This window comes from Carex rostrata, chromosome 7, assembly GCF_964058835.1.
Source record: "Carex rostrata chromosome 7, lpCarRost1.2, whole genome shotgun sequence".
In the NCBI taxonomy this organism is placed as follows: domain Eukaryota; kingdom Viridiplantae; phylum Streptophyta; class Magnoliopsida; order Poales; family Cyperaceae; genus Carex; species Carex rostrata.
The window spans coordinates 6,122,075-6,146,517 of NC_135924.1; the positions used below are offsets into that span (position 1 = coordinate 6,122,075).

Consider the following 24,443-nt stretch of genomic DNA (forward strand, 5'->3'; position numbering starts at 1 on the left):
ATTCATCGAAACAGTCTCGTGTGCTTAAAAAAGATATAAAGGAGAAAAAATATTAGTCGGCAAACAAGAAACATTAATCCAAATTTATGCCTCAAAAAAAGGGAAATTTTACTAAAGAATGAAAAAAAAAATTAAAGAGAAAATAAAATAAAATATGCAAGCTTGCGGGGTACATCTGAAAAAAGGTTAAAAATAATTACTTAGAGCCATTAGTAGGGGTGTAAATGGATCGGATATAATCCGATTTCGTCCGGATCTGAATCCAAAAAATTACTTAAATTATCCGATTCATATCCGTATTCGGACTATCCGTTTTGAATATTAGCTATCTATAACTATTCGTATCTGATCTAGCTCAACAACGAAAGTACTATGTATTCTTAAATTGATTTATTAAACTACATATACATACCAATTATTCATTATTTGTAATTTTTATTATATCAAGGATTTATTATTTATATTTTTAGTCGCATAGTATTGATATATAATCTTGTTCTCTATGCTATTTAATTTTTAGTTTGGATAACTGTTTTGCTGTCGTCAAACTCTCTAGATAATTTTTCAGTTTCTTCTCTTAATTTTACAAATGAGTGATATTGATAGTTGTTTCGAGATTTTCCTATAAAACTTTAGTTTCTTTCAATCCGACATTTTACTTTGCATAATGTCGGATTGTGCAACTTTTACTTCAGTTTGCTTAATTCTGTTGCAACATGTTTCCATGTTCTCTTATTTATTTTTATTTTTACTTCTTTCAAATTGAACTACTTTTGCATAATTGCAAATATGGTGCCTAATGATCATCCATAGACCATAATGGTATGATCAAGCCAAACTATTAAGCCCCAAATTATATTTAAATATTATTCTTTGCTATAATTTATATTAGTAATTTAATTTTAATTATCCAAATAATATTCATATATTTATTTGTATATGTTCGATATCTCATCCGTATTCATATTTATTTAATATTCAATCTATATTTCATATTCGTATTTGTTTAATATTCAATATGTATTTGTATCTAAAAATATCTATATTTATATACGTATCCGAAAAATAATACCGAATAAGAGTACGGTTTGATCACTATCCAATTTGTATCCGACCATTTACACCCCTAACTTAGAACTACAAATTTAGACAAGCTCCAGAAAAATGATGCTTTATACAACCACCTGTGTGCTTTCATCCATGTAGCTTCCTTAATTACTAAAGTTTAATTTGAAGGAAACACTAGCAAAGTGAAAAGAAAAAAATTTACACAACAACACAGACTCACTCAACCGAATTGTTCTCGAGTAAAATTGCTACAAGACATTATTCTTGATTTTCTCACTAAACAACCAAAGAAAAAAAAAAGACGATCTCACAATTTCTTACATATCATTAACCACTATACATGTGCCTGAAGGCCTAAAATTCATAACCCGGGAACCCAGACTCAGCTGGTTTAACCATATCCAAAAACAAATAAGCCATGCCAGCCTGACCCTCAAACAGTGAAAAAGGGCGGTCCCCACAATGCATTATTCCCTCAGCTATGAGCTCGGTGCCTCTGTCGAGTAGGAAGCATGTAAAGGCCTTTGCACGGTACAGGTGCTCCAAGTTGCCCGTCCTTCGGTAGAGAGAGAGAAAGGTGTATGCATTACCACTTATACCATGGCAAATCCCAACCCTCTTGAGGAGACCTCGGTTCCATACCACCTCAGCAGCATCTGACGCTGCACGCATGAACCGGTGATCCTTGAAAACCTAAAAAGTGCATTTTTCCTTTGTCAATATTTTTGTTTGAATACGAACAAAAAAATATAATGATTCATAGTGTAGCCCCCCACGGAACTACTTGGGATTACACCATGCAAACAAGAAATATACACCTGCCCCTAAAAAACAAATGCAAAAGAGTACTATGCATAGCACATATTGGTCCGTATTATGGATCAATATCTCAATTTTTAATGTCCAGACAATTGATCTGAACTGTTCAACATGATCTCCATATGAAAATATTCTAATAGATCAAATTTTACAATTTTTAGAATTTTTCTACTATTATTTTAGATAGGAAGAAAATCACTTGATCTAAAAGATTCCAGACCATTCAAAAGGAGTGATTTTCTACCTAAAGAAATAGTAAAAAAATTCTAAAAAATGTAAAATTTAGTCTGCAGCTATATTTTACTGATCCGTAGTACGGGCCAATCTGCACTATGCATAGTACCATAGCCTCACTCAATGCAAAATGTCAATAATTATCTTCCTCTCCTAAATCTGAAAAAAAAAAGGATAAGGAAATATCCAATCTGCACTATGCATAGTACCATAGCCTCACTCAATGCAAAATGTCAATAATTATCTTCCTCTCCTAAATCCGAAAAAAAAAAAGGAAAAGGAAATATCCACCCTCTCTCTCTCTCATCTAATTTAGAAAGATTCCATTTCGGGGGAGGCAGTAGTTTAGATATCATCTGAAGAATATATAGAGTCAGGATATTAGATTAGAGATGATGTTTACAATTTTTCCAGGTTTTGTTCCATACTTCCTTTGGTTATTGAGTTACCATAAAATTGATCAAGGATTCAAACCTCATATGCTTTAGCCATTGTAAGAGAAACACCAGGTGCGCCATGGCACCAGTGTACAAGGCGGTCATCAGTGCTTCCCTCGCTTGAGGGGTAATTCCCACTTGGAAAACGGTTTTGAATCATGTAATTTAGAGTTCCTTTCACGTCTTCCATCTCATCTGACTTTAAAGTCATGTCCATTAACACATGCATGATGCCTGTCAGCCCGTGGGCCGCGCCCCAGTACTTCTTCCCATGCCACTCATACATAAGGGGGCACTTGCTCTTCTTAGATAGCCTCCTTCCTTCTCTTATTGTCTCCTTCACCAAGGGACCCTGTCGGTCATGTTTTGTTAGTTTCTTATTGACAGATTGTCAATGTTGTTAAAGGAAAGATTAACAAACCCAGATGAAAGATATATGAAAATTGATCACAGCAGAAAGAATTATGCTAATTTTAGGTCTTTTGCCATTCATCAAGTCAAATTGCATTTCACAGCATGAATCAACTGAAGTTTTGAGGATTCTGCTTGACATTTCAGGGATTGATGCTGGGGAGAAATGGCTCGCTGACACATCCCACATCAGCATTGATGTAGGGTTTCCAAGTTTCCATCCATTTTTGAGATAATATAATCATATGGATAAAGAACCAAAATGGGGCATTAAATTATGCTTAATGATCCACTATGATTTTTTTTTTATTAGAAAGGTAGAACACTCACCATTTTATTTGGAGGGATGGTGTTCTTATCAAGGTGTTTGTTTAAGAAAGAGCAAGCCCATAGATATCCAGCCCTTCCATACAACAACTCATTAGGGACTGTGCTAGGCATTGTTATCTGTTAAAAACAACTCATATTATGCATATCCATGACCAAATCAGAAACTTGAATATTGTAATGAAAATCACCGATATGCTCAGCAAACCATATGAAAAAAATTGAGACTTGCCTCATTGAACGAGATTAAATAATGGTGGAGTAGAGCTTCATCTTCCAATTTTGCTGACACAACAGCACCAAGAGCGCACACACCAGCTCTCCCACAAATGAATGTCACAAACCTGCTCCTAACCCACTAATTATTATTAAAATAGATGCTATTTCAAATAATCATAGCAATACTTGCAAAAAAGGGTCAAATTGTCCATTTCACATGAAATAAAGTCAAAAGGACAGTAGTGAAAAAGAAAGATCAGATTTCTTACGGTAAGCCCTTAGAAGCCGTGTCACATGCCTGGATGATCTCTGCAGATAAGCTGAGATCCTCTCGGCTTCCGGTCACTTGATAAGATTTAAACAATAAAAATGCCGTTCCAAGTGCACCTGTGTAGAGGGTATAGTCGGTCACTTTCTGACGGGTTCGTATCCATGTCTCATTCACAATCTAGAAAAAAAAAAGCAAGGAAATTTCTTAAACATCATAAATAAACAAATATAGTTCCGCTAATTACCCAACCAGGACAACAGATTTAGCTTCTTCATTGTACAAAAGGGATGACAGGTTATCTGCACGAGTATTTAGTATCATGCAATTCAGTTTTCAGAGGTTTCTTCCATTTTTTTTTTTGATAAGACTGGGGGAAACCCATAGATAAGTAGCTAGGGTTTTTATCAAGGGTAGGAAAAAAAAATTGCTGGTACGACTAGCAGGTTGCAGACTGCCTTGAATTTACCAATTCAGACTGTGAGTTATCCAAAAGTTGGCAAAACTTTTTCCAGGAGTAGGCAACAGCCCGATTATACATAGACCTATACCCGGTTTTCAAAATCCAAGGTAGGCAATTGCCTACCCCTAGTTCAATGTGGCTCCCCCACTGAAAACCCACCAATTTTAATAATGAAATTAAGTCAATTTTACAAGGATTGGTACTAACCATCTGGTACCCCTAAACAAAAGCTTACTAAAACAGGTTTCTTCCAATTTGTAGAATCTATATTATTTGAATTTGCCCAAACAAGATAAGAACTTAATTAAACTGTCACAAGTAGAAAGGAATCAAAGCATATATATGTCCAGGGCACTAATTTTAGCTGTTCAATTCACCAATTTCTTTTTTTTTTAATTTGTGAGGGACGAAAACAAAAAAGAAACCTTGTCTTTGAGGTCGACACCAGCTTTCAAAAACTTAGCAGATAGTTCGTGATCAGGGAGTGAGAGGAGTCTGATGAGACTGGATCCAGTAGCAGCGGAGCTTTCTCTCTCATCCACGTAATCAGGCATCTCGTTGGGGAAGAACCGATCCGCCATTGCTCCTCTACTCTTTTTTGGCCTCTTGCTTGGTCTAGATGAAGAGACTTCTTTGCTCATACCAGCAGACATGGCGCCATGACTGGCGGAATAAAAAAATGCGCAGTGCGGAGCTGTTCTGACTGAAGTGTTACACGTGGATGTCGACACGTGTCGGGTAATATTTTCATCAACTCTGCTGCTTTTCCGAATCTAACCGTTCAATTTGTTGAGATTTGTGCATAAAAAAGTTTCTTTATACAGATACGTGAATATAAAATTTTGAACGTTTAGATTCGGAAAAGCAGCAGATTCATATCCTCCTCTGAGATAGCATGACCTTTGAAAAATCTCAACGGTTCAAATACATTCTACACAAATCTCAAAGCTCAAATAATACTGGTCTCTCGCGCTATCCCGAATTGGCACCGGATTGGACCGCTAACAGTGAGTCCGTTTCCTCTACATTACTTCAAAATCTGGGTTTGAAATCTTGACTGTCCGATCAGAATCCGGGCCAATCTGGCCCGCGGATATATAATGTGTGGACCCTTCAATATACGTGCCAACAAGGATCGGACGGTCCAGATTTATCGTGCAGAAACTCAAAATTTGAGTTTGCTATATGAATCGCCCGGAAAATCGCATTAATTTTTTAAGATAAAAATAAAATTCAATCATCAGCAAGTTTTTAATAGATTTTAGGTAATTAGTTTCACCAGTGTAGCATGAGATCTATTTTTTTTTAAAGAAAACTTCATAGAATTAATTTTTAGAAGGTAGTTTAACTTCCGAAACCAGCATGAATTTTATTATTTAAACATGTTTGTCACAAATTAGTGAAATTTTACCACTCAAAAAACAAGTTGTATAACAGATCTCCATTAAGTTTTTACTCGAGCATGGGACAACGAAGTGTGCTTTTCATGTAGCCTAAATAATAATAGAATAATTATTTCTGTACTCGTGCTACAGTATTCGCGCTACAGTAACTGCATTTAGAGAAATAATGTATTATAGTCCCCACTAATTATATTGTGTCCACTAATTATTATTCTAAAAAGATATTATATAGTCTCAACTAATTATTATTCTAAAATCCTAGCAACGCCCTTTCAAAGCCTCAGCACTAATTATGCATCAACATTTATCTAACAAAAATAGTTGACCTCATAAAAATAAATACTTCAGTGCATAGATATAAATGAGTATGGCTAATATAACATCAGTGTCATTTCAGTCTATATAACACTAACTTCAAAACCTATCAAATCGAGTTCAAATGGTGAATCCAAACCGTTCAAACTAATTTACTTTATGAGTGATGCGTTTACATGCAAAATTTTTATATTTTCGAGTTATTTTAGTATCAAATCAAGCGGCAAAAAAATTGAAAAATGAATGTATTAAAATTAACTTAAAAACTCAAACAGTTGACCGCTTGACTTGATACCAAATAAACTCAAAAAGTTATAAATTTTATATGTAAACGCACAACTAATGAAGTATATCGGTTTGAACGGTTTGGATTCACCATTTGAACTCGATTTGATAGGTTTTGAAATTGGTGTTATATAGACTGAAATGACACTGATGTTATATTAGTCATACTCGATATAAATACTTTCAATACTTAGATATTGATACTTTCAGTGTCATTTGTAAAAAGAGAAAGGATCCAATTACAAGATTATGGCAGTTTAGGTCCCCACAAGCAGTTACGTAAAAATTACAACATTATTTACTATATAGATATAAATACTTGTGTTCTTTGAACTATATACTTCAAGATTTGATTATTAATATTAAAAAAAAAGTTATAGATCTGGAACGATTGCAGTTCCCACAAGCAATTATAGCAGTTTAGGTGCGAGTACGATGTCAGAAATTTCAAAAAAAGATGTGAGTACGATTATTTAAAAATAATTAATTTATCATTTACATTGTTTACTATATAGATATAAATACTTGTGTTCTTTGAATTATATACTTCAAGATTTGACTATTAGTATTTTAAAATAAAGTTACAGATCTAGAACAGTTGCGGTCCCACAAGCAATTATGGCAGTTTAGGTGCGGGTACAACATCAAAAATTTTAAAAAAAAGTGCGGGTACGATTATTTAAAAATAATTAATTTATCATTTACATTGTTTACTATATAGATATAAATACTTGTGTTCTTTGGACTACATACTCTAAGATTTGACTATTAATATTAAAAAAAGTTATAGATCTGAAGTGCAGCTATGGCAGTTTGATCCCCACAAACAGTTATATATAACAGTTTAAGTGCGAGTACTCATATCAGCTTCCATAATAATAATGTGTTTATCATATTTTTTTTTATAAATAATGATTCCATTCGTCCGAAAAAAATTTCTACATTTTGCTCAGTACCGGTTCATTTTTTTCTTTCAAAAAAGGATAAATTATATACGTTTGAAAATGGAGTATAGAGTAGGTTCGATAGATTTTGGACCTACTTTTAGATCTGATTGGTATCAGAGTTGTCTGATACACTTTAAAATTCGTGTACACTAACCCAATTTTATAATAGGTTTGCATGAATCTTAAAGTACATCGGACATAACCAGTTATGGTACCCATCGGACCAAAGATAGATGCAAAGTCCATCGGACCTACAATATTCTCTTGAATGAACCAGAGTAATTTTAAAGCACAAAAAGATAAATCCAATACTTGACGAGAGGAAACAAATTTTCCGAACAATATTTAGCACCCGTCTTCTTGTTATTAGTCAAATTTAATTTTTTGATCCGATAATAAGCTGACAAAATATAGTTTACCTTGGAAGAAATTAGTGAAATTCAAATGCCAAAGAGCAGGTAGATATCACAAAACATCTATCAAAATAAATACTTAATTAGGATCAAACAAGGAATGATCTGTACATAGCCTGAAAGGTCGCAAATGACCTTAGCATATTTCAGCTCAAAATAAAAAAATAAAAAAAATAAATTCAACCTCCATTATGTTAAATTTAAGACTAAAAAAATGGATCAGAAGGAATCTACTCCCAAGAGAAGTGTAAACCGTCTCCGCCAAAACCCACAAGAGACATCCCCTGTAAACCATCTCTAGTGCATGCTGTCAAGAACAAGAAATATAAGAGAAAAAAATATAAATATTACCTATAGAGAATAAAGGTACGGATTTCACCAATCGGGATTTATAATGATGTATCCAAGAACTACATTTAGATCACATTTCAGGAATTATAACACAAGGAAAACAACACTTGTAACAACAGTGATGAGTTTATTCTTACAAAAGAAGGCAGCTTTAGTAAAGCAAAAGAACATGCAATACCAATAACAACGTAATTGTTGTCTCGACTAGAATAAAATTCACACTGATAACACCAAATGCACATATTAAATTCACCAATAGAACACTTAATTCTGTCAAATATTGTGTCAGAAGTTCTTACAATAGACCTTTTGAGATCAGTATTGGCTATTGCTATAGCTGTTGAGTTAATGAGAGTATCAAAAATAGCAACTACAATTTCTCACACAATAAAAAAAAGAAAAAAAAAATAGACAGTAGCAATTGCATGAGAAGAAGAATTTGGGAAAATAATACCAACAATAGTTTCTGAATGACATAAACAGAGAGCAAAATACCTTTTTTGAGTTACAGCAAATGAACTATACTTTGTACTCGTACACTCGCATCCATTTTGTAGATGACCACTTGTTCCCTTTAATTACAGCGCACCCTCCTGAAACACAAAAAAAAGAAGATATAAATGTTACATACAACCAGTATAGTGTCTGGTATGAGTATCACTTTTATAGCATTTTAAAAAAAAGAAATTGGGTCTGACTGATAATTTGCACATGAATTACACATCCAAAATAAGAACCATCCAACATAGTAAATCAATATCCCTATCCTTAACCGAAAAGGTTTTGAGGAGAATAAAACCAAGCCAGAGAAGGGGCAAAAAGGGAAAAACAGAGCCTCTTGAATTTGCCTAAACCTAACCATGCAAACTTGTTGGATCTTGAGAGCCATCTGGCTTCATGCTCCAAAAAAGCAATGCATCCCCCATTTTTGGTTTCACTGAAAGACCTTGCTTAGCGCACTTTGACATTTCATTGTAATGCGGCAAAGAGCTGCTGTTATATTTAGCATTAGGGAATACCGTCTCTCCGCCCTCCTCAACATCGGACCTACACAAACACAATGAAAAATAGTTGCCAAGATATATATAATTGATCCATTGCTAAGAGTGAGGCTGTGTTACTCTGCAAAGCACGGAACGGTCTGTGCTATCGATCAATATCTCTGTTTACAAAGTTTAAACAATTGATCCAAACCGTTCAACATAATCTCCATATAAAAATATACTTGGAGACCAAATTTTATATTTTTTAGAAATTTTGAAAATCACGTGATCTAAAAATTTTGAACCATCCAAAAATAGTGATTTTCTATCTATTTAAAAAATAGGAAAAAAATTCTAAAAAAATGTAAAATTTGGTCTTCAAGTACATTTTCATATGGAGATAATCGACCATTTCAATTTTGAAAAATGAGATATTGATCCATAGCACGGACTGATCCGTCCTTTGTGAAGTACCATAGCCTCACTCTATAAGCAACAAAAAAGAAAAAAAATAAAAAATAAAAAAACGTACAGGTACATGAGAAGAGTGGCTATACGCTGCCCGCCATTTTGGGTATTGAACTCATCATGAAAGAAATCAAAGTGTGGTTCATACTTTTGACCAACTTCATAATGGAGCACTTGAAGCCCCTCTCCATTTTCTGCAAGTTCATTTTCAAGATTCTGATGTTACATTTTTCCAAAGAAATGAATACTAATGCTACAACTAGAATGAAAACAGATTGGCCAGTGGCCTAATTTCTTTGTATTCATGTCTATTTTCTTGTAGCAGATGCCAATACATGTAAGCCCAGTTAAGTATGGGAATTAAGAAGGTACATATATAAACTGTATCTTGATGATTATGAATATGATTCAAATATGAAAATACATATTGTAGTGCAATTTCCAAAATGGATCACTTGTTTCTGCTTTCAGAAAGAAAAATAACTTCTCTCCCATCAGCTTGGCTCCAATGAAATTAAGAGAAAATAAAGGACACCACGACAATGAAGTTTAATCCCTCATTTGGTTGACATTTTATTTTTTGAAAAAAGACAGAGAAAGGGAACTGCTTTTTTATCCTAGGTTTTAATTCCCCCTCGTCATATCTCATGTATTCAGATTTGACGAGATTGGATGGAAACAAAAAAATGAAATATCGAATTCTCTTTTTGACCCTGAAAACAAATCATTTTCCTTCTTATTTGTCTATTCTAGAAAAAAAAACAGAGAAAATGAAGCTTTTTTTATGACAACTTTTTGTCAAACGTTTGCAGAATGTTGCAATTGCAATTTGGTCTTTATCATTACCAGATATTGTTTCCCGTTCATTCTCTCATACAAACATAACAAATTAACTTTTGGTATTCAATGTGTTCTAGACTATTAGACTTAAAGTTGCACACTTATCCAAGAGCAATATATCTCAATCGGGTTTCAAATGAAATCCATGGCAACTTATCCCAACAATTTGATTGCATAAGAGATATAATATGTCAAATGCACCGAAACAGAGCAGTGGTAATTTCTAAATCCAGGGATTGGGAAATCTTAATATTTACTTCCCAAATGACATATTGGATCCACACTCATACCTAACAAGACTTGCACTATATCTGTACTTAAATTCACTAGGTTTCAGTTACTGATATCCTATCCAGTGATTCAGAAGCATGGATACATATCAGGTCAGATAATCAGAAACTAGTCAATTTAAGCTTTTAAAGCAAGTAGTAAATTTCATATGAATAACTAAAATAAGAAAGCTTCTTCTTTCTTGGTGAGATTTTTATGTAACAATAAGGTCTCCTCTGTGGCGTACCTACTGGTATGAAGGTAAAATCTGCAATCCTTTTCTCTATTGTGCTGATTATCTTGTCTTGGCCTCTTCTCAGAAACATCCCTGAACTTGTTCGAACCCTGAATGAAGCAGAATGCAAAATTAATTTCTTTATTATTTTCAAATGAAAAATTATATATGAACAAGATATCTTAAGATGTTACAACCTACTATCAATACTCTTGCCGGTTTTGGTATCCACAACTGTTGACTTATGCATACGCGGTGTTGCCAATTTTATCAAGTATTCGCATTCCTCCTTGGACTGAAAACAGGAAACAAAAAAAAAATCAGAAAAGTAAGATGTTTCACATTTTGCTCCAATTTATGATGAACAGGTTTCTTCCAATTTGATCTTAGCAGGTGAATTTTTAAACACCAGAGAAGCTACAAATGTGATCTTAGCAGGTGATTGCTGACTACTTAAAAAAATCACATGAATTTATTGAAGATCAGTGCGTGAACTAGAAAACTACTACATCATAACCAAGAAGAACACTATTCCATACCAAGAAATTGTGATAAAGAAAAGCTCTCGGTTCCCATGAGAGCAGCTCCGTCCATTGCTCTCCTCTCACCTCTTCTTCCCTACAATTCAAAATCCACAAAAAAAACAAAGCAATGAACCTTCAATAAACCAGATCGACCCATCCAATAATCCATTAGAACATAATTCCGAGGTATGATGCGTACGATTCAAAAGTGGATCTACGGAAACGAGCGCGAGAGATGTGGGGCCCACCCTTGGATCCGACGGGTAGGGACAAGATACCTAGCGCAAGAAGCATCAAGAGCACCACCGTTGACATCAGCAGTGCGACTATGATCGGAAGATACGGCGACGATCTCCGCCCGGTGGTAAGCCGGCCGGGCCGCGTGGCCCTCGCCATGGCTTGTCAGTATCAGTACAAAAAGAATCACAAAAATGTGCTGAACTACTCTTCTTCTTCTTTTATGGTATTTTGCGAGCAACAGAGAGACGAGGCAACGGGTTGGGTTTAGCTAAATCTAATTGGTACCTTGTCTTGCCGACTTGCCGTAGAACTTGACAGAAGTCACAGAACAAAGATTTCTTTTGGCGGTTTGTCAGAAACCTTGTCCGGTTTGGCGGAGTCTGGTATAGTGGTATCTAAAGTCAATATGTTAGATTTTACCAAGGACTCGTAAATTGGTTGGTAGCGCTGTAATAAGGCAACCAAAATATTCTCGGATGTATATGTAAAAAGTATATATATATAGTTACGGAATATGAATAGTTAAATTTTTGTATTGTGAGTGGAAAAAAATTATTGTATTGTGATTAAGTTAAATTTTTATGTATTGGTTGAAATATAGTTACGGAATATGAATAGTTATAAGAGGAGGGATCAGGTTACAATATTTTTTGAGTTATAACAACTATTTTTTATATTTTCAAAATTCAAATCGTCGATTCAAACTGTTAGATGTAATCTTTACAATAAAATATGCTTCCTAACCAAATTTTACATTTTTTTGAACTTTTTTACTATTTATTAAGATAGGTACAAAATTCAATGGTCTGAATTTAACTAGTTTTTGTACCCATCTTAATAAATAGTAAAAAAAATTCAAAAAATATAAAATTTGGTCTCCAAGTACATTTTATTGTAGAGATTACATCTAACGGTTTGGATCAATGATTTGGACTTTGAAAATGTAAAAAACGATTGTTGTAACTTGTTGTAACTCAAAAATTATTGTAACTTGATCCCTCCTCTAGTTATAAATATGTCGTAATTAAATGTATCGTCTGGATGTGATTTGTTATGTTTGATTATGTTTATTTTTTCTTAAAGGGCCTCTGGTACATCTCTAGTATTTTTTTAGATATTATTCTTCTGTAAAGAGACGGAATTCGTGTCACTTTATTAAGTATGCGGTCCCACATTTGATTATGTTTAATTATAATTTAAGTTAGTTTATTTAAGATTCATCATTTGATTAAGATCTAACAGCTTATTATTTGATCACATGTTGTATCGTAACTAGATCGTGTAACGTGTCATATTATGTCAAATTTTCAAAAGATGATCACAGCACAAAACACACAAGTCACGGTACGTAACCGATACACGTACTGTGATATTCCGTAATAGAGCGGACTCTGCCGTGCTATTTTCTCACTCTACTCAGATCCAGTACAAAACTGTGTTGAATAAGACCTGAGTCAGACCGTTTTAATATGACACAATACTTGATTTTGTAGAATGAAACATGAGTCGACCGTTTTAATATGACACAAATTTTAAAGTGGACTTTCTATATTTTAAATATTTTAGATAGGCATTGAATTGATTTTGGTCAGAATATTCTACACAGTCAGGTATCCTGAGAAATACTTGCTCATGAACTTGAGAGATCTGGATGGTTTATTAGTTTGTTAGGACCTAGTGATATTTTTATTTTTTTTTAAATGTATATTTTTTAATCCAAATACTCAAATCTTTTATTTCTTCATTTTAAATTAAAATATTTTCTTATTTCTCCTTATATTTATTAAAACTATTTGTTTTAAATTTAATTAATCATGCATGGCCCTTTGCCTTAATTAATCACTTATTTTTTAAATTTTATTAATGCTCCATGGGCACTTTGCCTAAATAATTTAATAAAATGGGTTTTTTCTTTCTCGGGATATTAGGCAAAGTACCTTATTTTTTCACTGAACAATATAAGAGTTTAAAAATATATACAATGATGGGAGATGCGAAAAGAAAATTAAAAAAAAAATGGAATAAACAAACAAAGATAACAAGAATTAAATAAAAAAAATACAAATATTCAAGTATTTTGAAGAATTTTAAATGAATAAGAGAGGAACGACATGTTATCTGAATGAGGATACAAATATTCCAATTAACATATCGTCACTTGATAGTTATTGATCTCGGTTCAAAAGTCATATATATATATATTTTTTTTTTAATCTTTTTCCAAAAACAAAGATAACATGTCAGTCTCTCTCTTTCTGTAATATTTATCAATGTGCCATGTGACAATAAGTGACATGTGATTTTCTAACTAAGCTCCATCATTTGGGTATCCTTGATATATTCTGATTTTGCTATAGAATAAATAAATGAGTTAGGCTGGGGTGCTATGGATAGCATAGTGACCTCTATGCTACGGCTCAATATTCGAGTTTTCAAAATCCAAACGGTCGATCCGAACCGTTCATCTTATTCTCCATATTAATATCTGTTTAGAGACCAAATTTTACATTTTTCTAAATTTTTTTACTATTTATTAAGTATTTTACAAAATTGTTGATCCAACGGTGGCTGCACAAAACAGTAAAACCGTTGGATTAGCGATTTTCAAAGTGGCTTAATAAATAGTAAAAAAATTCAGAAAATTATAAAATTTGGTCTCCAAGCAGATATTAATATGGAGAATAAGATGAACGGTTCAGATCGACCATTTGAATTTTGAAAACTCGAATATTGAGCCGTAGCATAGAGGCCACTATGCTATCCATAGCACCCCAGCCTAACTCTAAATAAATTACTGGGCTGTTAAAAATTAATTAGAGGGTTTGTGATTCAGATATCAGTATGTTGCGATCTATCGACTGGATAACACATGTTTTTTTTATGGTACTAAATGTCAAGTAAGGTAAAGTAAATAAATAAATAAAAAAGTTAAAAGAAAACAATTACCATCTGACCTGGTAAAAAGGCTTAAAAGGTACAACACATTAATATATCATTTATATGAGACTAAATGTCAAGTAAGGTAAAGGAAATAAAAAAAAAAAAAGTTAAAAGAAAACAATTACCATCTGATCTGGTAAAAAGGCTTAAAAGGTACAACAAATTAATATATCATTTATATGAGCTATTTAAACAGTTCCTTCCAAGTTCCTATCAGGCGATCAACCATCACTGCTGCTGGTAATTCTGAAAGCTAAAAAGATCTTTTATAATGGGAGAATTTCGTATGTCCTTCCAAAAATTTAAAATTAGATATCTCACCCTCTAAAATTCATAATATCATATTTATCATTCTGAATTTCTAAAACTTACAAATTTATCCAATATATTGTATAAATTTATAAAACATCTATTTTACTCTTTATTAAAAAAAATATGTAGCGTGTCTAAGAGACAATATTCAGTTTTCTAATTAGTTAGTTGTGGGAGCAAATGATTCATTTTCTTACTTGTAACGCACACAATCGTATGCCTAAATATTATTGTGTATACGTCACTGAATCATATTCCCTTGAAAACCAAACAATTAGAAGATTGAATATACTCTTTATTAAAAAAAAATATGTAGCATGTCTCATTTTCTTACTTGTGACGAATACAATCGTATGTCTAAATATTATTGTGCATACGTCACTGAATCATATTCCCTTGAAAACCAAACACACTACTAATAAAGGGTAAATAAGTACTTTATAAATTTAAAATGAATTTTAGTAGAAAATGTAATAATATTGATAAATTTGTGAGTTTTTGAACTTTAGAAGCACAAATTTAATGCTTAAAAATGAATTTTAGAAGTTTGTGACTTTTACACATACTATATATTTTTATTTTTATGTCTAAAATCAGGTGTGATATTTCTTATTCTAATTTTTTGGATGTAATATAATTTCTAATTTAGAAATAATTTTTTTAAAAAGAAATCACATTCTACTATTTTTACTAGCTCTATTCCCTCTTTCAAAATAATTATTACTAATACGGCCACTAAAAACACAAAAATAATTGCAGGAGTGTACATGCTTAGAAATTAAAATTACCTTAATTTCTATTTAGCGCTTGACAACTGTTTTAAATTTATTCTTAATTTTACATATGCAGATGTTCTTAGTGCATTGAAAGAAAAAGTAAATGATTATCTAACCCAGCATACAATATTCCTTGCTTTTTTTGGTTTAAATAGAATTAAACAAAACCTTTCAAATGAAATCAGTACCGTTCAAATTGTTTTTGCAAAAAAGAAAAGCTGGAGGAAGAGGACTTTGTCAGGTCTAAAATTTAGTCCATTCAACCGTTGATATAGTGGATAAATCCGTTTTCTGCCTGCGTTGCTTCGGATAGAGTTTTTTTTTTTTTTTTTTGTGAATTACATTCACCGGGTTCTCTTTTCATTTGAAGAATTTTATTTAATTATATTTAATAAAAAAATCCTATTCCTTACCCACTAAATAGTAGTTTAAAAAAAATAATAATAATTAGCACAGTACCCGCGCTACAGTAACTCCATTTAGATAAATAATGTATTATGGTCCCCACTAATTATATTGTGTACACTAATTATTATTCTAAAAAGATATTATATAGTCTTAACTAATTATTATTCTAAAATCCCAGCAGCACCCTTTCAAAGCCTCGGCACTAATTCCGCGTCAACATTTCTCTAACAAAAATAGTTGACCTCATAAAAATAAATACTTCAGTGCATAGATATAAATACTTTCAATATTTAGATATTAATGTTTTCAGTGTCGTATGTAAAAAGAGGAGGGATCCAATTACAACATTATGACAGTTTAGGTCCCCACAAGCAGTTATGTAAAAATTACAACATTGTTTACTATATAGATATAAATACTTCTGTTTTTTGAACTATATACTTCAAGATTTGACTATTAATATTAAAAAAAAGTTATAGATCTGGAACGATTGCGGTCCCCACAAACAATTACGGCAGTTTAGGTGCGGATACGACGTCAGAAATTTCAAAAAAAGGTGCGGGTACGATTATTTAAAAGTAATTAATTTATCATTTACATTATTTACTATATAGATATAAATACTTGTGTTCTTTGAACTATATACTTCAAGATTTGATTATTAATATTTTAAAATAAACTTACAGATCTGGAACAGTTGCGGTCTCCACAAGTAATTATGGCAGTTTAGATGTGGGTACGACATCAGAAATTTAAAAAAAAAGTGCGGGTACGATTATTTAAAAATAATTAATTTATCATTTACATTGTTTACTATATAGATATAAATACTTGTGTTCTTTGGACTACATACTTCAAGATTTGACTATTAATATTAAAAAAAAGTTACATATCTGAAGTGCAGTTATGATAGTTTGGTCCCCACAAACAGTTATGGCAGTTTAGGTGCGGGTACTGTAGCGCGGGTACTCATATCAGCTTCCTAAAAAAAATCACCTTAATATTTGAAAAAAAATCACGGAAAAATTGAAGATAAAAAAAAAGGTATTAGGATATTATCCAAGATAATACACAAGAGATTGTATCAAGATAAGATATAAAGTTTGGATAAATGGAATCCATTAGGCCTCGTTCGGCAGATTACTGTTCATGTGAGAAAAAAAAATTTACTCAGATTGAATTTTTTTTTCCACGGTGAATAGTAAAAATTAGTTCAAAACTTTTGATTCCTATTTCCATTTCTATTCTTTAGCAGGCCGCCGAACAGGACCTTAATGGTCTTAACAAGATGTTTGATATCTAAAAATAGAAAAAAAAAATCATAAACATGTAGTTGACCATATTAATTATTGTGTATCCAATTTTATACAACACGAGTATTGTTTAATATTCCATTAAAAATAGTCAAATATAATCCGTTGCTAGTCAAATTGTACGATTAGCGGTACAACTTGCATCAAATTTAATCATTTAACGTAAATATAGCACTGATCATATTTCAAATGTCAAATTTCAAAACTATGTCATGTTTTCCAATTAATGAATATTACCTTAAATTTGTTATTAACATAAAAGAGAAACGAGTAGAAAGATAATTTAAAGATCAGGACGATTGAAATTACGTGGTAATGTGAATCGACTCAATTTAAACAAAAGAAATACGACCTTTTTGCAAATAACCGTAGGACTTCTATCCATTCGAACAACAGAAAATACCTTTTCTTTTTGTTTTGGAAATTCCATAAATATAAGAGCATCTACATCCCTGAAACTCTTTGAGTTTCTAATCTGATGTGACAGTTTCTAAACCAGTTTCAGAGATGCAGATGAATTTCTTATTTAGCAACTTTGCTCCAAAGTTTCTTAATAAGAAACCGTTTATAAACTCTGACGTGGCCAAATAATTCGCTGAAATTCTTTTCTCTTGTAATTTATTTGCTGATGTGGCAATTAAGAAACTCTAATTTTGAGTTTCAGGGATGTGAGGATTTATAAACTTTTAGAGATAAAGTTTCTAAAAATTAGTTAACAATTATTTAGAAACTCTAAGAGTTTCAGGAATGTAGATGCTCTAATACAGTTAAAGAAATCAATAAAACGTGCACCTTTTCTCACCCATTTTTTATATGCATAACATTAATTTTATATCATTAAAATGAATAATACAAATGTTAATTTCTGATTTAAACTCCAACTACAACTACAGGTCCATTGTTAATGGATCCCAAACCTTAACAATAAATAGGTCCTAAGAACATACCCTCACTGGTTATCTCAGACCTAGAATACCTTGCTGGTAACACATAAATTGCACAGGTTACAACTGATAACCACAGCACTAAAATCTTTATTTTACAACAAAGAACTATCACCTAACCAAGAATTATACCCAGTAATTCATAAACGACATAAAGGAAAGAAAGCACAGTACGAAACTACCAATGAACTAATGACAGTTAGACCCCAGAGCGAATAGCAGTATAAGAAACCTAAGCCATATGCACCAGAGGTGAAAAGGCAACAATATAAAAAAGAAAGAATTAATATGTATGACACTCGATGAGAGAGTGGTAAAAAACTGTACAAGATCTCTCTCCAAATTTTCTATGGTCCTTTACAAGACTCGATGACTTTAGTAACAGCTGAGTGCGTCTCTGGTGATATCATGTTTAGAGACAGATGAAACGCCTACAGAGACAAATTAGAAAGGAAATGACAAATATTATTGATAAGCCCACGAATATGTCAACATATCATTGTTTCAGAAAGCAGTTTTATGTTGTTAACAATAAATTTATGATGAACTGGGCTTAATTCCCTTTGGAAAGGAGATTTTCATGCATATCAGACCACATATAATGGTTCAATTCAGGATTTTTCAGTATGAAACTATGCTAACAAGTCTGGCAATAAACATAAGAAGAATCAAATTGCCCAGCATTGAGATTTGAAACACGTACCACAAATCTTTCCAAGACTGGTACAAGAGCCAACAAGTTGTTGTTAGGAAGGCAGCTGGCAATGGCCTTACGCACCTCCATACTGTACATAAAAGTGCAATCACAACAGATTACAATACGAGGTAAGTTTAAATAACAGAAAACATTAATAATAGGTTAAGATCCCGAGACAGCCTGAACCTTAAATGACCTGACACAACCCAAACCCAAAACTAAATAACCCGAGACATGAAAATGACCCGAACACTAACCTGAAATGACCCCTATTGCCACCTCTATAGGATGAGACTTTCTAGGACATCAATTCATTATTTCAGTATATTCCAGAGTAGGCAAGGTCTGTGTTCTAAACCACTCCAGTGTGGAGTGTGACTGGTGCTGGTATGGTCTTTGATGGTGTAACTGTTTGTTAGTCTTCGTTTCAAGTTTCTCATGGAAAAAAAATTATAAGCATAACATGCAAGAAATAAAATTGAAGGACTAGCAGTTTTGGTACCTTTCAGTTGATAGAAACGCAAGCAATAAAGCCGAATAAGCCTCAACAATCATTTTCTCAGCCTCTTTCTCCCCTTGCAGTATGTATTCTTCTGCAGTATCCTGTCATAACAAGGGCCGAGTAAAGACAGTCACTCGCAGTTTCTTTTAAGCTGGTTGTTACACCTACCAGCATAATCCAGAGAGTTTAGTATTCCATTGTATAAATCATGTATTATGTGGCCTACTGTTCAGGTACAATCAGTTTGCAGTATCACAACCTGCCCTAATTGGGCTTCCACAATTTTAAAGCTCAAAATAGCAAGCCAAACTTTTTTAATTTAAAAATGGGTTTCTGACTCTGACAATGCCAAACCATTCAGGTCAAACCAACCCAATCTGAAGTGACTCCATCGTTAACTGGTTGAGGTCCTGATTCCTTGATAGTAGGACCACTTGCGGTTGGATTGACCTGATGTTTTCTCTGCTAGTAGAAAAATTATAACCAGAACATTACCAATCCCTAACTTTATTTTGAGCTTATTATCAAACCCTACTTCTATAATTTTGGGCACAAGGTGGGTTCATACCATCACTATGATTTCTTTCTCCTCAGCAACATCCCCTGCACCCTGATTGGCCAAGAATAGGCCACAAAATACTGGTATAAGATCCCTTTGAGCACTTCCGCTCTCTGAGTCTCCCAGTTGATCGATTGAAACACATGGAGATGCAAGCCTCAACCTACAGAAGAAATTTCAATGTAACATTCATTAGAGCAACCACACTTGTTAATCGCAATAAATCAAGCTCAAGTTTGAAAACAAAAAGATAATGCACCTGTTTTGGCTGTCTTTCTCAACAAGGTTCACGAGCAGGCCCAAAATGGCAACAAGAAGATCCAATTCATGGTCTTTTAGCCGTTTGTTATCTTTAGTTTGATCATTTGAGTTGGGATTGTCAAACATCGGGAAGTGCTTTATGATCACAGATGTCATGAGGTCAAGCCCACCACATTCCGCAATTTTCTGACAACCCATCGGGTTATCATTGGTAAGGTTAATCAGTACCTACCAAAATATTAGTAGACAAAAATTACTTGAGAGAAGATAGTTTTACAAAGAAATATAGACCTTAAAGTTGGTGCAATTATATGAACAAATGAAAAACATGCACACTTTGTAATAACAAAATTGCTTTTCTCAAAAAACCGGTTCAATTCAAGCAAGTCCCAACTGGACTAGATACCAAAGTCACCATTCATATTTACCTGTCCATAAACATGTTGTAAATGTGAATAAGTCTCAACCGTACAGTGGTACAATGCATGAAACAAAAAGGTGTTGACTTGACCAGGAAAGATCAACATACATTGTGTTTTCGCCCATCTCATAGGCAAAGGCATAATAATGCAAAGATCAAGAAATCACCTTTACTGAGGCCAAAAGACAGTCCTCAAGTACGGTTGGTTCTTCTTGGACCAACGGTTGACTCATAGATTGACTTTCTGCATTGACCGGTTCACTTGAATTATTACTCTCACTTGTGACCAGTTCAATTGCAAGGTCAAACCGGTCATGCGAGCCTCTTCCTTTTGTTATTTTTTTTCCACATTGCGGCAATGGCTCATTTTTCAAGTTAGGTTTTCCCCATTTTGAAGGTTCTACACCATCCCCATCAAATTCAAACGGGTCAGACTCATCAATGGATGAACCCTTTTCAGCAAATCCAGAAACACAAGGCTGATTTTTGTGTAATTCCTTGGAAATTCTGTGAAAACCATTCCCTGTAGCATCTTTATTATCTCCATCAAATTCAAATTCATCAAAACTCTCCATGCTCAAGCTGCTTTTGACGTTCTCAGACATTTTAGGATTTTTGCACGTTTCCTTGGACCGCTTTTGGAAATTTACCCCTGAACTTTCAGTAATGTCTCCATCAAACTCAAATTGATCACAGCTCTCTAAGCTTGAACTTTTCTTCATACTCTCGGCTCGATGTGGTCTATGAAGACCACCAGGATTTTTTCCCACATTGAGTGACTTAAAGGAGCTCAACCGCTTTGAAATTGTGCTCGAGTCAGATCTTTGGCCATCTGCATTAACTTGTACTTTTACAACACTGCTTTTTTTAAACCTATCACCAATTGAACGGCCTGAAGTGCCATTACAAGAAAGTGATGAGGCGCATCCAGCAAGAGCAACCTCTGGTTGAGGAGGAGACACCTTTCTACGTTTATTTGTTAGAGAAAATTTGATGGCTGCGGTGGAATTGTCGCCTTCAGTCTGATCCATAGTTGATGAAGACGCACCACTACTTCCTGGATAAGGTAACACGATAAATCAAATATTATTTGTAACTTCAATTGTATACCTCTTAGAATAAAAGCACAAAATATTACCTCTTAAAATTTCTTTCACATCTTCTGAGGATTTCAGCTCCTCGGAATTTAAAGCACAAGAACCTTGAGCTAGAGAAAGATCTGCAGTACAATATAATTTAGATATTCCTGCTAAGCTATATTTATAAAATCATGCACATAACAGCCTGAAATAGATAGCAAAGAGTCATAGCTGTGCTATACAGCTATTCACTGAGAACAATATCTGCACCGAAAAAAGGACCAATTTGCAACAAAACGTACCTGACAAGTGCTTGATTACAGTGATAACAACCCCAACAAATGACCGCTTAGATGCTTCAGCACTGAGCCTTGTAGACATCTTCAGCAAATGATCCTGTAAAACAAAGAAAGCAATATATAAAACAGAAGCTGCAATAGAAAGTAAAATAATGTTTTACAGTAAGTACAAAACGCTTGCCTGATTATCCTTGCTTAGGAATGTGGCATTCTCCATTATCTTGAAGCATTTCAAAAGAAGCGTAATGCTTTGCAACACTGCACTATCCTTTAAAGCTGAAGCCGAAGGGGAGTTACTCTTCATGTAAGCCTAAAAAAAGATAAGTTTCACCACATTTACATTGTCTCAAATTTGTTTGTTTTACAATACCATAGATCAATGTGTAACAAATATCTCAGCTGACCTCAAGAACAGACTGACAACTGACAAGGACATCAAAGACTGCATTAATACCACCAAGCTCTCTCAGTTTCTCCTTGAAGCTACCCCTAATTTTTCTCACTTTATCTGACATCTCTGAAAATAACCATACACAAAAAAAATCAAACCAAATTACCTCAAGGTTTATAAAACTCAAACCTAAAATTGCTTTGAAAGTGAGTTCTCTACTCATAACAGACAACTACCTTCTAGGGAAACGGCAGATAAGCATGCCTTCTCCATAGTCAACAAAGCTATCCATTTGGGGCTGAGTTCTGGCCTCTTTTCACAATCCCCATCAATTATCTTTATCTCTTTACAGTTCAGAAGCACTTCTTCGACTTTTGCCATAAGTTCCTTTGAGCTAAAGTCAGTATCGACTTTGTTTGCACCGGCAATTGTTTTTATCCTACTTAACCCAAGAAGCTTGGCACCAACAGAAGGTGCTCTCACCTCAACACTGCTTTTTGGTGGATTCAATAATTTAAGGAGGAACCGTATACAGGATGGAGAATTGAGTAATTGATCATCTTGGGCCTACAACATTTAAGAAATAAAGATGTTTTATAATGGATTTTTCCACCTAGGATTTAGCATGTTTCTACTCTCCAATGATCACTTTATCATGAAAGAATCATTATTTAAACAGATGTGAGGACATGAAAACAGTGTATATGTGCCTTTGGTTCTGTCCTTTCTTGGGCTAAGCTATACCAGAACAAGCTAGCTGCAAATCTGCACTAGAATACTACCAACAGCACCAGTACCAGTTCTAATAAGAGTTTTTTTTTTTTCTTTTGAACTTTTATATATAAATTGAAAGATATGCTTACATCACTTGCTAAGACATAGAAGAGAGCAGCAGCAGCTGCAGAGCATGGCTGGTCATCAAAGTTGAGAGACATGAGAGCATCAATAATTCTCTTGGCCAGCCTAGTTAAAATTGGAGTACTTAGTAAACTATGTATGTACAAGCAAAGCAATCAGTATCATTCAAAACCTAATTTAGTGATAATTGACGAGCAAAATTGCTTGAGAAAACAGGATGTCAGCAGTTGTGAATTGAAACCCAATTTTAAGTTCCAAGTGTCCCCACAGCAAGATACAGTCTTTGTTCAGATAAACCCAATAGGCAAATCCCCACTAACAAACTAAAATTTTGAAAAATCTGAATAAGCCATCCTCTAAACAACAGAAATTAAACGTTTTTAAAACTGAAAAATCAAATACAAAATTGGATTCGATTTATCAACTAACCCGTGGGCACGTAGTAGCTGACGCTGGTGCGGTGTTCCACAAAGATTCAACAACGAACTCAAACTGGTACGCCGGATCCTCACTGGCTTGCTAGGTCGAAACCCGTCAATTGCAAAATCAACCTCGTCACTGTGCTCCATCATCTCTCCAAACTCCTGCGCCTCCATTAGAGTAGCCGTCTCAACACGATCCTTGTTAGACGAAGATGGAACCGAATCTGGATCCAACGACCAAGAAGACGAATCCTGGGAGGAGAAGGCGGAGAGGTATGACAGGAAGCTAGGGTTAGGGTTTTCCTTCGAGCTGGATAGGGGCTGAGAGAAAGGGGGAAGGTGGATTGGGGAAGAAGAGAGCTCGGACTCCTCATCGTCGGAGTCAGAATCGATAACATAGACATCCCGTTCTTCTCCGCCATCTTCGGTGTCGCCGTCGCCGCCGCCGCCGCCACGAGTCCGGCGACCGTAGGTTCGTACGAGCATATTTGGTGGCGTGTAGTTCGTTGGTTAGGTTCGAGGCATTCGAGGTAAGTTTGAAAATTTTGGGAATGGATTTGGGTTTAGATCTTATATCTGGGGTTGTGATGAATCTAACCACCTAAGGTAATAGAATATTTCTGTTTGAATCCCTACCATCCAATCAGAATCAGCACAATATTTAAAGCCGATCGGATTGGCCCGGAATCCTATCTGACGGCTGTGATCCAAAAGGAAATATTATGTTACCACAGAGGATAT

General features: G+C 34.0%; 3 protein-coding genes across 4 annotated transcripts; all 3 read right to left on the reverse strand.

The window, feature by feature from the left end:
• Positions 1–1,203: 1,203 nt before the first annotated feature.
• On the reverse strand, positions 1,204–4,950 carry LOC144557000 (lanC-like protein GCL2). 2 transcript variants are annotated; one of them, XM_078305528.1, is made up of 6 exons: positions 4,672–4,950; positions 3,785–3,963; positions 3,529–3,640; positions 3,300–3,416; positions 2,596–2,910; positions 1,204–1,761 (listed from the first exon to the last, which is right to left on the reverse strand). In XM_078305528.1, exons 1-6 carry the CDS (start codon positions 4,897–4,899, stop codon positions 1,423–1,425), a joined length of 1,290 nt encoding a protein of 429 aa, XP_078161654.1. In that variant the 5' UTR covers positions 4,900–4,950; the 3' UTR covers positions 1,204–1,422. The 2 variants fall into 2 exon arrangements, with proteins under 2 accessions (XP_078161654.1, XP_078161653.1); XM_078305527.1 differs by having other exon boundaries at positions 3,529–3,646; positions 4,672–4,942.
• Positions 4,951–7,659: 2,709 nt separating this feature from the next.
• Positions 7,660–11,810, reverse strand: LOC144557224 (putative prolyl 4-hydroxylase 3). Its single transcript, XM_078305766.1, has 8 exons — positions 11,480–11,810; positions 11,296–11,374; positions 10,954–11,051; positions 10,769–10,866; positions 9,476–9,605; positions 8,820–9,007; positions 8,456–8,553; positions 7,660–7,916 (listed from the first exon to the last, which is right to left on the reverse strand). The coding sequence occupies exons 1-7, from the start codon at positions 11,674–11,676 to the stop codon at positions 8,480–8,482; spliced, it is 864 nt and encodes a 287-aa protein (XP_078161892.1). The 5' UTR covers positions 11,677–11,810; the 3' UTR covers positions 7,660–7,916; positions 8,456–8,479.
• Positions 11,811–18,262: 6,452 nt separating this feature from the next.
• Positions 18,263–24,243, reverse strand: LOC144556535 (wings apart-like protein 2). Its single transcript, XM_078304914.1, has 13 exons — positions 23,710–24,243; positions 23,286–23,385; positions 22,659–22,989; positions 22,436–22,548; positions 22,213–22,341; positions 22,035–22,128; positions 21,792–21,872; positions 20,821–21,710; positions 20,231–20,460; positions 19,981–20,134; positions 19,413–19,513; positions 18,917–18,998; positions 18,263–18,644 (listed from the first exon to the last, which is right to left on the reverse strand). The coding sequence occupies exons 1-13, from the start codon at positions 24,186–24,188 to the stop codon at positions 18,561–18,563; spliced, it is 2,868 nt and encodes a 955-aa protein (XP_078161040.1). The 5' UTR covers positions 24,189–24,243; the 3' UTR covers positions 18,263–18,560.
• Positions 24,244–24,443: the final 200 nt, after the last annotated feature.

Coding starts and splice junctions, on each gene's coding strand:
- LOC144557000 (XM_078305527.1), bottom strand. CDS start 4,899: ATGTCTGCTGGTATGAGCAAAGAAGTCTCTTCATCTAGACCAAGCAAG. Junction 3,647..3,784: donor ACGGCTTCTAAGGGCTTACC/GTAAGAAATCTG, acceptor TTAGTGGGTTAG/GAGCAGGTTTGTGACATTCA. Junction 2,911..3,299: donor CCATCCCTCCAAATAAAATG/GTGAGTGTTCTA, acceptor CATGACCGACAG/GGTCCCTTGGTGAAGGAGAC.
- LOC144557224 (XM_078305766.1), bottom strand. CDS start 11,676: ATGGCGAGGGCCACGCGGCCCGGCCGGCTTACCACCGGGCGGAGATCG. Junction 11,375..11,479: donor CGTAGATCCACTTTTGAATC/GTACGCATCATA, acceptor TTTGAATTGTAG/GGAAGAAGAGGTGAGAGGAG. Junction 9,606..10,768: donor TTTTACCTTCATACCAGTAG/GTACGCCACAGA, acceptor ATGAACTTGCAG/AAAATGGAGAGGGGCTTCAA.
- LOC144556535 (XM_078304914.1), bottom strand. CDS start 24,188: ATGCTCGTACGAACCTACGGTCGCCGGACTCGTGGCGGCGGCGGCGGC. Junction 23,386..23,709: donor CAGCTACTACGTGCCCACGG/GTTAGTTGATAA, acceptor AATTTTAACTAG/GCTGGCCAAGAGAATTATTG. Junction 22,549..22,658: donor ATCTGCCGTTTCCCTAGAAG/GTAGTTGTCTGT, acceptor GGTTATTTTCAG/AGATGTCAGATAAAGTGAGA.